Here is a 13,188-nt window from a genome sequence, read left to right as displayed (position 1 = left end):
TTTACAAATTTTAATGTTCATTTAAATTAGCTAATTTTTTCATTAATGGAAATAGTGGATGGAATGTTGGAAGATTTTGTTGTCTGACTGTTAACTGATAACGTTCCAGTGGTCCACTACAGAAAGCTAATCTATCTCTTTCATTTGGATGTTTATCCATCCACTGAGATAGTCGACCCACAGACCAACTTGTACTCTATATTAATAGTAATTAACAAATTAGTACCAATCTAAAATTTTTTAAATTTAGGATAATTCAGTTTCATTACAAAATAATAATATAAACATATATTCTCATACCTGATGTGGAGATACTAATTCAGGTGGTGCAGTAGAAAATAAATGTAAAAGAACAAGAGAGGAAGGTATGCCACATTCCCCTTCCCCTCCTAAAACTTTCTGGACGATATCATCCGGGCTAAGTGGAAGCAGTGCTTTTAATGCTCGTAATGTTCTATATTGTTGTTGTTCTGATGATCCCAACTGCCCTCCTCTACATAATGGAGCAACAGCTATTTCTATCTAAATGAAAATAAAAAGATAAAAGATTGAAACTTAAATATAAAATTTTAGCATGATACTACCATATATTACAACATACCTGACTAAAATCAACAATGAGTTTGGCTCTTCCAAAATCGGTTAATGGTCTTAATATGCAAGCATGTCTTACAAAAAGTTCAATGCACCGTGAAGCAACAGATTTACAACTAAAAATATGATTAATTTCAGCATTATGTCGCAAATACATTATAAAAGTTGCAATTATATTTTTAATTACCATTCAGCAACTACTGCCTGATTTTTATATGGCATAAGAAATGTATTTACAGAACGTAAAATAAATCCTTGCAATTCGCGCATGTAGAGTGAGCAATTAATTTCTTTTCCTATAGGGCTACTCAGACTGTAGAGGAAGAATACGCATACATATATAGTACGTATATTTTAAGATATATTTAATTTCAGAACATTGTATTTACTTACTCTCGAAATTCTGCATCATCATGCATGGTTAAAATAATACTTTCAATTGCGTCACTAATAGATGCTAACAACGGCGATAGTATGTTTTTTGTTAATACGTCTACTTCTTTAAGAGCTACAGAAATTACTGAATTTCCTTCACATGGGAGACCAGATAAATTTGCTATTACACGAGTTACTTGACTAGAAAGATAATAAAGTAGGTTTGCAAGAGACACATTTGTTTGCTGAACAGTGGTTGGAGAATCAATTACTTGACTAGCTTCTCCACCCACAAGTAATCCTTGTTCACATTTTAAGCAAAAGAGTCTTATAGCTTTTCCTACATTACGAGCAACTACTGTTGAAAGGCCATCATCAACCAATGACACACTTAATTCACTACAAAGAACATAAGGATTGATATTTATTAGACAGCATTAAAAATGAAGATATATATCTATTATCTTGATTTACTTTGTTACTGTGCGTATAAGACTATCAATTTCATCCTGTGTAGGTAATCCTTCACCAGAAAACATAGTATGTACTTGATCTAATAGACGTGATACTGAGCGAGATAAGTATGCGTTTTCAAATGGTAATAATACATTATGACTGAAAGAATATAAATATTATTTGTATTATATAAGATAAATTATTTGACGTCTTTTTTATATATCTTTCTATTTACTTGATTTTGTAAATACTAATGCTCTGTAATCGTTCCTTCAGACGTTTTCTCAAGTCTAGAAATATTCTCAAAAATTTTGGGTATTCACCTTCTAATGCTTGTTTTACAAATGATGAGCCTGAAAACATAAACGCGGTGTTTTTATCAGAACGAAGATTTCAATATTATAATTTTTACCTTGTGCACGTTCAATTAATACTTTAGAAAGCAGAGTGTTTACTCTGTCCCAAAATTTCTGTGATAGTTCATCCAATTCCTTTACATGATGTTCTAATAGTATTCTTTGCAATAGTTCAATCTAAGATAATAATATAGTATATAGTTTGAAAATATGAGTAAATAGATTTAAGAGAGATACAGAACAAATATTCTTCAGTTACATTACTTGTAAACAGTGTGTATAAAGAGTATCTTGAAAAAGTCTTTCAAGATTTTCCCAAATTCGTGTGCGTAAATTTCCAGAAGATCCTGGAGAAGGAATAGCAGCTCGTCCAGGTGCTGCTCTTTTTCCAAGGTCTTGATTTGTTGTTAAAGTTACATCTAATGATTCTGAAGCAATTTTTTCAATCTCTGATAAGGCAGAATCTATGACATTATCTATAGCTCCATTTACAACTCTCAAATTTTGAAATACCTGTACAGCTGTACTAACCTATTTGTTATAAATTATAATTAACAGTTATAAAGATAATAGTATCTAAAAGAATAATATGTACTTATATACTTTAGCTCTATCCATTGTTTGTAAACCTTGAGATAAAGTATGAGTTGCTATTCTCTGTACTGTTGTTCTATGAGATTTTACAACTTGTTGATCATCAGCAATAACATCTAATCCATTTAAATCTGTATCCATCATCAACTGTTCTATAAACAACAATTATCATATTTCTTTTATATATATATTTTTTTTATGAAATGTAAAATTAAAAGTAAATTAATATACCAAGTTCATGAAGGCTATTCGCAGCTTTTATGATATCTGGACCTTGCATATTATTTGTCATTTGAGAACATAAACGTTTTGATAAATGTTGCATTCTAGCTACTCTCCGTAGCAAATCAGAAGTTTCATGAAGCCTTGCTAGAACAATTGTCTGAGTCTCAATTCTATTAAAAGGATCAATAATTTTTCCACGTAAACGTTCTACAGCTGATAAAAGGCTCTAAAACACAAAAATTTATATTTTATTCAAAGTAATATTTATTTCCCTCAATATTTATAAATGTATTTATATGTACCTGAACATGTAACTGCATTATTGAAAGCACACCTTCCAATTTTTCTACCCATGATGCTTGTGACAATAAATCTTCATGATTAGCTAATACTTGCTTCTGTAATTCGGCATTCAATATTTCAATGGCTATATCAAAAATATTATATATTATAATATATCATGACATTATGTTGGAGATATAATAATTTTTTTATTCACCTTGTCCTAATTTATTTATCTGTTGTGCCACTGATAACATTTGATTGATATCACCTTTTTTGGATTCACCATCAGAAAATTGTTTAAAAAATTCTGAAAGGCATATGCTTAAAAAGAAAGCTTTAATACATATTTTGACGCATAATGTTGAATAAATTACCATCATTTTCTATATCTTCCCAATTTTTAATTTCATCCATCATCAAGTTAAGAGTGTTGAAAATACAGATTGAAAATGAAAGATAATTAATGACACGTATGTAGCAAAATGTTATAGGTTGTAATTACTTCATATATTTTAAATGTTACATTTACTTGTTACTATAATTATGATATTTTTTATCATTTACATTATATTATTTACGTTAAAATTTTACTAATAAAAATATCTGCATCTGTAGGTATATCTTCGTTATATTTTCCTCTCTGGTGCAAATGCAGGATAATAAATGTAGGTTCCTGCATCAGTGTTAGTACAATTTATAAATACAGAACCATATGTCAAGTGTATGTAACATACCAAAATAAAATTGACAAACAACTCGAACAGTGGACTGTTCAGAACAATTTCTTTAAAAAAAAATGATACATAGTCTTTTTATTATCAACTCGTCAGGGTAAGTATTAAATTGTGGGTAAACATATATATTTAGTATCTGACAAGTATTTGGTTAGAAACTTGCATATGATCATATATATATATATATTATCAAATCTGTATATATATATATCGTATTTTATACATATTTCAAAAGATTTTATGTATGATTAAAAAATTTCAATTCTGGATTTCATAAACTTAAAATATTGTTTACCCTTAGAGATGTTTTCATGGAAAAGCATTGGAAAAGTGCAGTGGCACGGTCACTATGTGACTACTTCTTTGATCAACAGCGAAGAGTTTTATCTCCTGAAGACACACCACCTGTAATAGCTACACCTCATCATTATCTCATTAGTATATATCGTTGTAATATGTTTTTTGTTGCGGTATGCATGACAGAAGGTATTTATTCATAATATGAGATTAATAAATTGTTTTGATTGTAAAATATATTTTAAATATTATTTTTATTTTATAGTTCCGCCATTATTTGTGATAGAATTTTTGCACAGAGTAGTGGATACTTTTGAAGACTATTTTAGTGAATGTACAGAAACTATCATAAAAGAAAACTATGTGGTTGTCTATGAATTATTAGATGAAATGTTGGACAATGGCTTTCCATTAGCTACAGAATCTAATATTTTGAAGGAACTTATTAAACCACCAAATATATTAAGAACTATCGCAAATACTGTAACAGGAAAATCTAAGTAAGTATATTAACTATATATTTGAGGTAAAATATAAAAATTGATATATATATATTTAACTGTATATATAAATTATAGTGTTAGTGCAACATTACCAAGTGGACAATTATCTAATGTTCCTTGGAGGCGTACTGGTGTTAAATATACAAATAATGAAGCATATTTTGATGTTGTAGAAGAAGTTGATGCTATTATAGATAGAACTGGTGCAACTGTGTTTGCAGAAATTCAAGGCTATGTATGCGTTTTGTCTAATATTATCAGTACTGATTTATTTATGGATAGAAATATTTATACAATAAATATATTGTATAATTATATGTTTAAATTGTAGATTGACTGTTGTATAAAATTAAGTGGTATGCCAGATTTAACACTTTCTTTCATGAATCCCAGATTATTTGATGATGTCAGTTTTCATCCTTGTGTTAGATTTAAAAGATGGGAGGTAAGAACAAGTAAAAGCTTAAACTTATTAATCACATCATTAATAGAATACTTTTTTTCCCAGTCAGAACGAATACTTTCCTTTATTCCACCAGATGGTAATTTTCGTCTTCTTTCTTATCACATAGGATCACAAAGTATTGTGGCAATTCCAATATATGTAAGACATAATATTAGTCTCAAGGAATTAGGAGGTGGGAGATTAGACATAACTGTTGGGCCAAAGCAAACCATTGGCAGAACCGTGTGCATTATATTTTTCTTATATTTTTATGTGGAAATATAAAAAACTGATATAATTTTACTACATATATATTTTAGGTAGAAAATGTTACATTAGAAATTCCTATGCCAAAAATAGTTTTAAATTGTACATTAACTCCAAATCAAGGAAAATACTCATTTGATCCTGTGAGCAAAATACTCTTATGGGATATTGGAAGGATAGATGTTTCCAAATTACCGAACTTAAGAGGCTCTGTAAAATAATTATACGATTATAAAATAATTTTTTAGGGTGTAAGTAAACATGCATAAATTAAAAACTAATTTAAAAAATTAATTTTTTAGATTACTATTCAAAATTCTGCCAGTATAATGGAATCTAATCCTGCAATTAATGTATGTATATATTATATATATGTATTACTATTGTATGTAATATAGTTTAACAATTATTTTACTTTAGGTTCACTTTACAATCAATCAGTTGGCAGTTTCTGGCTTAAAAGTTAATCGATTGGATATGTATGGAGAAAAATATAAACCATTCAAAGGTGTGAAATATATTACCAAAGCCGGAAAATTTCAAATTAGAATGTAAATAAGAATAATGTGAAACGTTTCTCATATCAATCATAAGACTAAATATGTGTGTTAAATTTCATGGGAATATATATAATTAAAAATAAAGAATAATAAAATCTTGTAAAACAAATTAATTTGATTTTTATTCACATTATATGTTAAACTTTCATTATGAATGTACTTACAGTCAAGCATTTCATCATGCTTTTTAATATAAATGATTTCAAGTATACTATATTGTTAATGACACAATAAAAAATTGTGTTCATTGGTAATGGAATAAACACCAAAGAAAAAATTTATGAAGAGGGAAAGAAAATATTGAAAGAATATAATTATAAACTTGAAATTAATTTGCAATTTATTTTATTAGCAAAGTGTATCTTATAAAAGAATGTCATAAATAATATAAGTAACTTATTTCGATTTTGTTTTAAAACACTTGTTTTAAAAAATAATCTAGGCTATTAAATAAATTAATCTATAATAGGTTGATGACATGATAATCTCTTAACTTCAAGGTCTTCCCATGTTAGATGTGTTGCATATGTAAATAATCGTTCCATATTAGTTGCATAAATTGTATGGTTGCTAACAAGATTTTTATACATCTGTTTGAAATAAAACAGTTATTAAACCATAAAATATTAAGCGTTATTTAAATAGTTTCAATGAATTATCTTCCCTAACCTTTAGTGTATGTTGTAAATCAGCTGTATTAACAGGTTTTAACGAAGGTGGAATAGTTTGTGGAGAACATGCGTAAGCAAAAGCTGTAGCTTGCTCTGCTTCTTCAATATTTGGTTTTATCATAGGCACTTGACCATAAGGATCTATTATTTCTGTTGCAGTGTAGTCCGATGATCTTAATATGTGAGTAGAATTTCTTTTCCATGAACTAGGTACTGGTTCTCCAATATTATAAATAAATGAACCATCTCTAACAGCATACCCTTTTCTTCTTGTAAATATTGCTGTAAGTATATTTTTTAAAAAAATCTGTGTAGCTGCTATAACTATATGTGCAGTACTTTCTTCTGCTCCATCCATATTATTTTCCCATGCTGCAAGCATTAATCTTGCTAAAACAAAAGTTCTATCTGGCAGTACAAGTTCTTGAGCACTAGAACGATTTGCTCCAATAGGCTCATCTCCAACAGGTGATGAAGTTTGACTTAATACTTCAACATACATATCTGCGGGCTAAATATAAAATATAAAAGAGATTATAGTTTACGTCTAAACAAATAAATTGACTATAATTCCATACCTCAAAATTTGATTTATCAGTTCTATATTTGCGTTTTAATCTTAGCCTTTTTTCTTTTATAGCTTTATCTCGATCTAATTTCCGTGTAGGTGTAGCAGCAGCTAAACCTCTAACTTTATTAAATAAACAAAGAAGAAATTCATTATGAAGATGAACTTGATCTTCTGTCATGATATTTCTTGCTTCGCAATCAAATTCTTCTTTCGTTGTCTAAAATAATAACATTTTATGAATGACATTATTAATAATATTATAAACTATTTTTAAATATTAAAATGTCACAATAATATTAAATACCTTCATTTGAAACCACAGTTTCATCTTTTCAAAGTACCTATCAACAATATAAGATTTTTAAGAATTATACTTCAATATTTATAAATATTTTATATAAAAAACAAAAAAAAGGAAGATTGTAATCATTTAAAATAATAAAAAATTCTAAAATATAATATTCTATTTATAATGAAAATTATGTAAAATATTTTTTTCCAAATGCGTTGGGTATATAATAACCTTTTTTTTAAACTAATAAAATATATCTTACACTTTTGCATTTTCACCAAGCGAGGCTACAAGACTTTTTCTGGCTAAATTTAATTCTTTTGATGTTGTCATTTTTGAGAGAGAAATAAGCTTTACAGAGAATAACCTATAAGTACGGTCAATTTCAACGTAATCCTTAAATATTGCTTTCAATTTGTATTTATATGTAGTGCAATATTTTTGATTTAATTACACTGTTACTCATATATTTCGATAAAGTTTTATACTGATTGTTTATAATTTTGTGACATTTTTCTAAGCAATGAAACCTCTTAATAAAAATTTGTATACTGACTTCCATATTATAATGTAATGTGGTATATACATATGTATATATATGTACTTATGTATGTATATTGTTTAATATTATACATTTTTGAATGTTTTATATGGAATACTTGAAAATGAAGAATAAATATTATTCAATTATAAATTATAGTTATACAGATATCTCCCATATAACATAATATTTCTATAACACGATTTCGCTTATCGGTTCGATAATTGGGGAAATCGCCGTAGAAAAAGGTACATAATGAAACTTTTTAAATATAAACATTCGATATTTTTCATTCGAGCAAGCGTACATATTATCCTAAATTAGCGTACCGGATTTCGGAATATTGAAATTTTTGATTCATTTTTAGTTTGTGCAATATCAAGCTTTTGAAAAAGTCACTCAGAAATTTGTTCGCAATAAGCAAGTCGCAACTTGAATTTTTTCTGATAAGAAATTGATGACATTTTTTATAGATAATTTTGAACATTTAATTATGCCAGATAGTAAATTTTCTCTGTGTGAAAATGAAAAAATATTAAGTTGTTCAGAAAGTTCGTGCCGATTTTGGGTAGGTGACATTAGGACAGGTCTGAATATATCAGAATGACTGAAAACAAATGATATGTGTATATATTCTAAAAGGTGATGTCTCAGGCATCTTTAGAAAAAAGTTTGGTTGGGATACATTAATCTTTGTTAATTTTATACATATTTATCTTAAATATGGGAGGGAACAAAGCTCGTTATAAGCATTTGATGCTTTTCTTCTACCGAAAAGGCAAAAATGCAACACAAGCAGCAAATAAGATACGCGCTGTTTATGCTGACGGCGCTATAGTTGAAAGAATTGTGCGGAAATGGTTTGCTAGGTTTAAAGCTGATGATTCCAACCTTGAAGATAAAGAACCCTCGGGTATGCCCTCTACACTGAAGATTAGTTTAATGACTGATCGAGAATAATTCATGCTATACGACACGTGAATTAACAGAAATATTAAAAATATCAAAATCCACCATCCACGAGCATTTTGCGAAGCTTGACTATATAAATCGTTTTAATGTACGAGTTCTCCTCGATTTAACGGAAAAAGATCCGAAGGATCGTATTTCCATTTGCGGCTCGCTCTATAAACGCAACGGGGAAACACCATTTTCAAAGCAAGTAGTGACGGGGAATGAAAAATGGATTATTTATAATAACGTTGGGCGGAAAAGATCTTGGGGAAAGCGGAATGAATCACCTTTAGCCACCCAAAAGCCGGTCTTCATCCGAAGAAAGTCATGCTTTATGTCTGATGGAACTAGAAAGGAATCTTGTATTATGAGCTTCTACCAAACAACCAGACGATAAATTCGTATTGCTTGCAATTTGACGAATTAAAGACAGTAATTGAACAAAAACGTCCAGGCAACCAGCGAATCGGAAGAGTGTTGTGTTTCATCCAAACAATGCGCAGTCTCCTGTGTCATTGACTACTTGACAAAAGCTGTTGGAACTTGTTTGGGATGTGCTACTCCACTCACCATATTTACTAGACATTGCCCCCTCAGATTTTCACCTTTTAGGTCATTACAAAATTTCCTTAATGATAAAAGCTTTAACTCTTTGGTCAACATAAAAAATTATATTGAGAACTTTTTAGCCGAAATACTTGAGAAGTTCTGGAAGGATGGAATGTTCAAGTTGTGTGAGAAATGGAGAAAGGTTGTGGAACAAAATGGCACCTATATAATTCAATCGTATATCGAAATTTAAATGTGCTGCATTTGAAATTTCCTTAAAAATCGGAATGAACTTTCCAGACAGCCCAATATTTATATGTCGGAGTCAGGTTGGCATTTTGGGGCGTTCGATGAACCTTTACTTACTTTACCATCGGTACAATGTTTATCTGTACAAAGGTGGACACTACAAGAGGCTATGAGTAATAGGTCATAGGCGATATGATGGTCGAGATGATGGTGACAACGAATTCAGGTTCGATAACGAATCCACCGTCCACGGGATGACGAGTACAAACGTAATACACGATTCGAGTAACTTTCTCGATAACTCAATTAGCAATTCGTCCAACTAACTAACTAACCCCTAATCCAAATGATACTGCCCTTATATATTCCTGTCCCCACTTCTTGGGTCAATCTTTGTTTTTTTTAGCGAGAGCCATATAATCATTCCATATCTCTGTCAGATAAATACTAGAATAACAAAACCGCGCAATTAGTAAACTCAGCTGCCTCAGGAAGAGAAATTAATTGTTTATTATATTTTTTTTTAGTGGAGAAAAGAAAATCTTTGCTTTCTGACGATAATAAATCAGTGAAATGATGCAGTAATTTTAATATATTCTCTATACACAATAATTTTTTAGATTTAACATTAAATTTATTTTCCTCGCGAGAATGTTTTTGCTATACTAAAGCCTACGTTACTTCTATAGGACGTATTGTAAATGTGATTGCCTTGAATTCGCCTTTAGTATTTTCATTATAAGTTTTAAACTTCTGCATTTTTTATTTTCTGTTAATAAAAATTTTATTGACATATTAGTGAAACGCTTCCGATTAAAATGGAACCAAATACGATATTGTTATAAAATTCGGTTATGTTGACTGAGCTTATGAAACTTCTTTCATCATACTTGTCGCTGTGCAATATCTAGCAACCTCCTAGCTGCTAAGACTCGTTTTACGTTTAACCCTTTACACTCGAGAGGCGACAGTCCCTGTTTATGCTAGATTTCGACATCTTCAATTGATGAGAGTGCAATATTGGTTTGTAAATTGGTTCGTTAGCTTTTTGTGTTCTTTGTTAGGAAGTGCAAAATGTTAGACTTTAAAACGGAGATGAAATATTTAATCCCATATCCCTCCGAAACTATGGTTCTGACAACGTCTCCAACGTTAGCTCAATTAGCTCAAATGAAGATGAACTTGATTTTGAGCTGTTGAAGAATGAGATCAATTATATTCAAGAATGCATCTTAGTTAATGCTTTATAAATTATCATACAAAAAAATATAGAAGTTAGTATCACAAAATCATATTTTAAAAAATGTAAATATAGATAAATTATTAGAATATAATGTTTTATAAGTTAACTTGGATATAAAATCATTTTACGCTAGCTGTAAGACACGCGTCACGTATGCGTTAAATCATCCGGAGTAGCTGCTACGCCCGACCGAAAAAGTCCTCGAGTGCAAAGGTTTAACCCCTTGTCCTACAACAACGAGTGAAACTCGTGGTAAGAAATTTGGGTGCAATGTAAAAGTTGCCAAAAGTACGGTCACACGCAGAAATACTGCAACCATACCTTCCGCTGCGTTAAATGTGCAGGTACACACCCCACTGACCAGTGCACTAAATCACCGGAAACCCCAGCGAAGTGCATATACTGTCAAGGTGACCATCCTGCTAACTACAAAGGCTGTTCAGCCTACAAAACTCTGTACACAAATAAGTACCCTAAACTCAGAGCAAAAGAGATAACCAATCAAACACCCAGTCCTCTTAAATTCACTACTACCTCAATCCCCTTAGCCAATCCAATATCCAGTCCTCCTAAATTCACCACTACTTCAACCTCCTATGCCCAAGCAGTACAAGGAATCCAAAATAATCCGAATAGCCACAGGAACTACTCTCAAAATAGTGTCCCCAATTCACCAAACACAAACAACGTCTTTAGACTTGGAAAGCTAATAGAAAAACAATCAGAGCAAATAAATAATTTGCTATCACTACTAACACTCATCATGGATAAATTAACACGCCCCGACGCAAAATAAAACCAAAACGCATAGCTCTTTGGAATGCCAACGGTCTAGCTCAACACAAATTTGAACTAGAACTCTTCCTAAAACAGCAGCAAATCGACGTAATGCTCGTATCGAAAACCCACTTCACCGACAAAAGCTATCTGAAAATAAACAGTTATAAATTCTACCATACCTAATATCCCAGCGGAAAGGCCCACGGCAGCACCGGAATCATAATCAAATCAAGCATTAAGCACTACGAACTTCCATCGTTCCAGAAAGACTACCTCCAAGCAACAAACGTAGCAATAGAGGACTGTCATGGTACAATCACCACTTCAGCAGTATACTGCCCTCCCAGACACTCCATCGCCAAAGAAGACTTTGATAACTTCCTGGACACCCTGGGCAGTAGATTCATAGCTGGAGGAGACTATAACGCCAAACATACCCAATAGGGCAGCAGACTGGGGTTACAGTAAGAGGCAAAAATCTCTTAAACAGCTTTGGTTGGTTATCTCATAACCAACAATGTCAACTACCTCACCACATACGAACCCATATACTGGCCCACTGACACTAACAAAATACCTGACCTTCTTGACTTCTTCATAACTAAAAATATCTCGCCAAGATACGTCCAAATCAATTCCTCGGCTGATCTCTTTTCTGATCCTTCCCCCGTGATACACCTAATGGCTTTATTCATAACCAACTCACCAACTGGCAGCTCTTTAGAGAAGTTTTTAATCACTCAACTTCAGCCTTAACTTCACTAAAAACTAATGAAGATATCGAAGCAGCCACGGAATACTTAAACATGAGCATAATAAACGCTATCCGCTCCTCCACACCTACTAAGATTTCTATCAGCAAACGTGAATATCCCCATTACATATTAAAAAAAATAGCAGAAAAATGTAGACTAAGAAGAGTATGGCAGACCCATAGAACACCGGATGACAAACGCAAACTGAACTTGCCGCTGACAATGAAAAATCTCGGATAGAACATGGAGCATCTGAGATCGGAAGTACGTCAAAGAACTCACCTTATTCTCGCAAATGGTGTCAGATAAGGTACTATAACAATAATAAAACCACCACCATTTGCAATCTTTGTAAAAAATATGTTTGCGAAAAATGCACACAGAAGAAAGTTCACGTTTGTATTGAAGAAAGTTTGTTTGTAAGAATAATAAATTTTGTACCTAATAATTTAAATTATATTTGTGCTTTATTTATTCTATTACGCTTATTACGTTTATTATTATATTATATTATATTTCTTATATTTACCAATGGAAATTTATTTTAACATTCTTGTTACCAAAGGTTTTAGTACTGAATATTCTTCATTATTGTACTTATTGTTAAAGATGTTATTATATAGTTTTTATGATCTCAGAACATGGAGTTCCTTTTGTAAGATAATAATAGATCAATAAATATAAAAATATTCTACTATTACGTATTGTTTAAAGACCAGTCATTTCGACTGGCTTTAGTAGAGATAGCTACGTCTCAAATGTCGGTAGTTCTAGTGTTACAATCCTTCGGCGACTACCAAACCGCTCTCTGTTCTCGCCTAATTATACTTCTAACAACAACTCATGGCGAGCGACATTTGACTGTGATAATAAGCGTACATGTTACAATGTT

General features: G+C 31.0%; 3 protein-coding genes across 7 annotated transcripts; 1 reads left to right on the top strand and 2 right to left on the bottom strand.

Annotated features, from left to right (window-relative positions):
* Positions 1-5: 5 nt before the first annotated feature.
* On the bottom strand, positions 6-3,408 carry LOC126873664 (conserved oligomeric Golgi complex subunit 5). Of its 2 annotated transcripts, none has more exons than XM_050634765.1 (14): positions 3,260-3,408; positions 3,100-3,192; positions 2,903-3,027; positions 2,607-2,826; positions 2,385-2,527; positions 2,046-2,312; positions 1,838-1,958; positions 1,661-1,778; positions 1,444-1,584; positions 988-1,368; positions 782-907; positions 602-710; positions 301-522; positions 6-196 (listed from the first exon to the last, which is right to left on the bottom strand). In XM_050634765.1, the coding sequence occupies exons 1-14, from the start codon at positions 3,300-3,302 to the stop codon at positions 11-13; spliced, it is 2,295 nt and encodes a 764-aa protein (XP_050490722.1). In that variant the 5' UTR covers positions 3,303-3,408; the 3' UTR covers positions 6-10. The 2 variants fall into 2 exon arrangements, with proteins under 2 accessions (XP_050490722.1, XP_050490731.1); XM_050634774.1 differs by having other exon boundaries at positions 2,903-2,998; positions 3,260-3,294.
* Positions 3,409-3,566: 158 nt separating this feature from the next.
* On the top strand, positions 3,567-5,800 carry LOC126873704 (AP-3 complex subunit mu-1). Of its 3 annotated transcripts, none has more exons than XM_050634864.1 (9): positions 3,567-3,716; positions 3,921-4,105; positions 4,182-4,416; positions 4,495-4,654; positions 4,751-4,864; positions 4,928-5,023; positions 5,185-5,343; positions 5,434-5,484; positions 5,552-5,800. In XM_050634864.1, the coding sequence occupies exons 1-9, from the start codon at positions 3,682-3,684 to the stop codon at positions 5,684-5,686; spliced, it is 1,170 nt and encodes a 389-aa protein (XP_050490821.1). In that variant the 5' UTR covers positions 3,567-3,681; the 3' UTR covers positions 5,687-5,800. The 3 variants fall into 3 exon arrangements, with proteins under 3 accessions (XP_050490821.1, XP_050490810.1, XP_050490830.1); XM_050634853.1 differs by having other exon boundaries at positions 4,928-5,107; XM_050634873.1 differs by lacking the exon at positions 5,185-5,343.
* Positions 5,801-6,019: 219 nt separating this feature from the next.
* Positions 6,020-7,812, bottom strand: LOC126873714 (transcriptional adapter 1-like). 2 transcript variants are annotated; one of them, XM_050634896.1, is made up of 5 exons: positions 7,457-7,812; positions 7,238-7,274; positions 6,941-7,150; positions 6,361-6,873; positions 6,020-6,281 (listed from the first exon to the last, which is right to left on the bottom strand). In XM_050634896.1, the coding sequence occupies exons 1-5, from the start codon at positions 7,495-7,497 to the stop codon at positions 6,147-6,149; spliced, it is 936 nt and encodes a 311-aa protein (XP_050490853.1). In that variant the 5' UTR covers positions 7,498-7,812; the 3' UTR covers positions 6,020-6,146. The 2 variants fall into 2 exon arrangements, with proteins under 2 accessions (XP_050490853.1, XP_050490844.1); XM_050634887.1 differs by having other exon boundaries at positions 7,488-7,811.
* Positions 7,813-13,188: the final 5,376 nt, after the last annotated feature.

Source organism: Bombus huntii, chromosome 2 (genome assembly GCF_024542735.1).
Source record: "Bombus huntii isolate Logan2020A chromosome 2, iyBomHunt1.1, whole genome shotgun sequence".
Taxonomy (NCBI): Eukaryota; Metazoa; Arthropoda; class Insecta; order Hymenoptera; family Apidae; genus Bombus; species Bombus huntii.
Note: the sequence above shows the minus strand (reverse complement) of the source record. Positions and strands in the feature narration are given on the sequence as shown.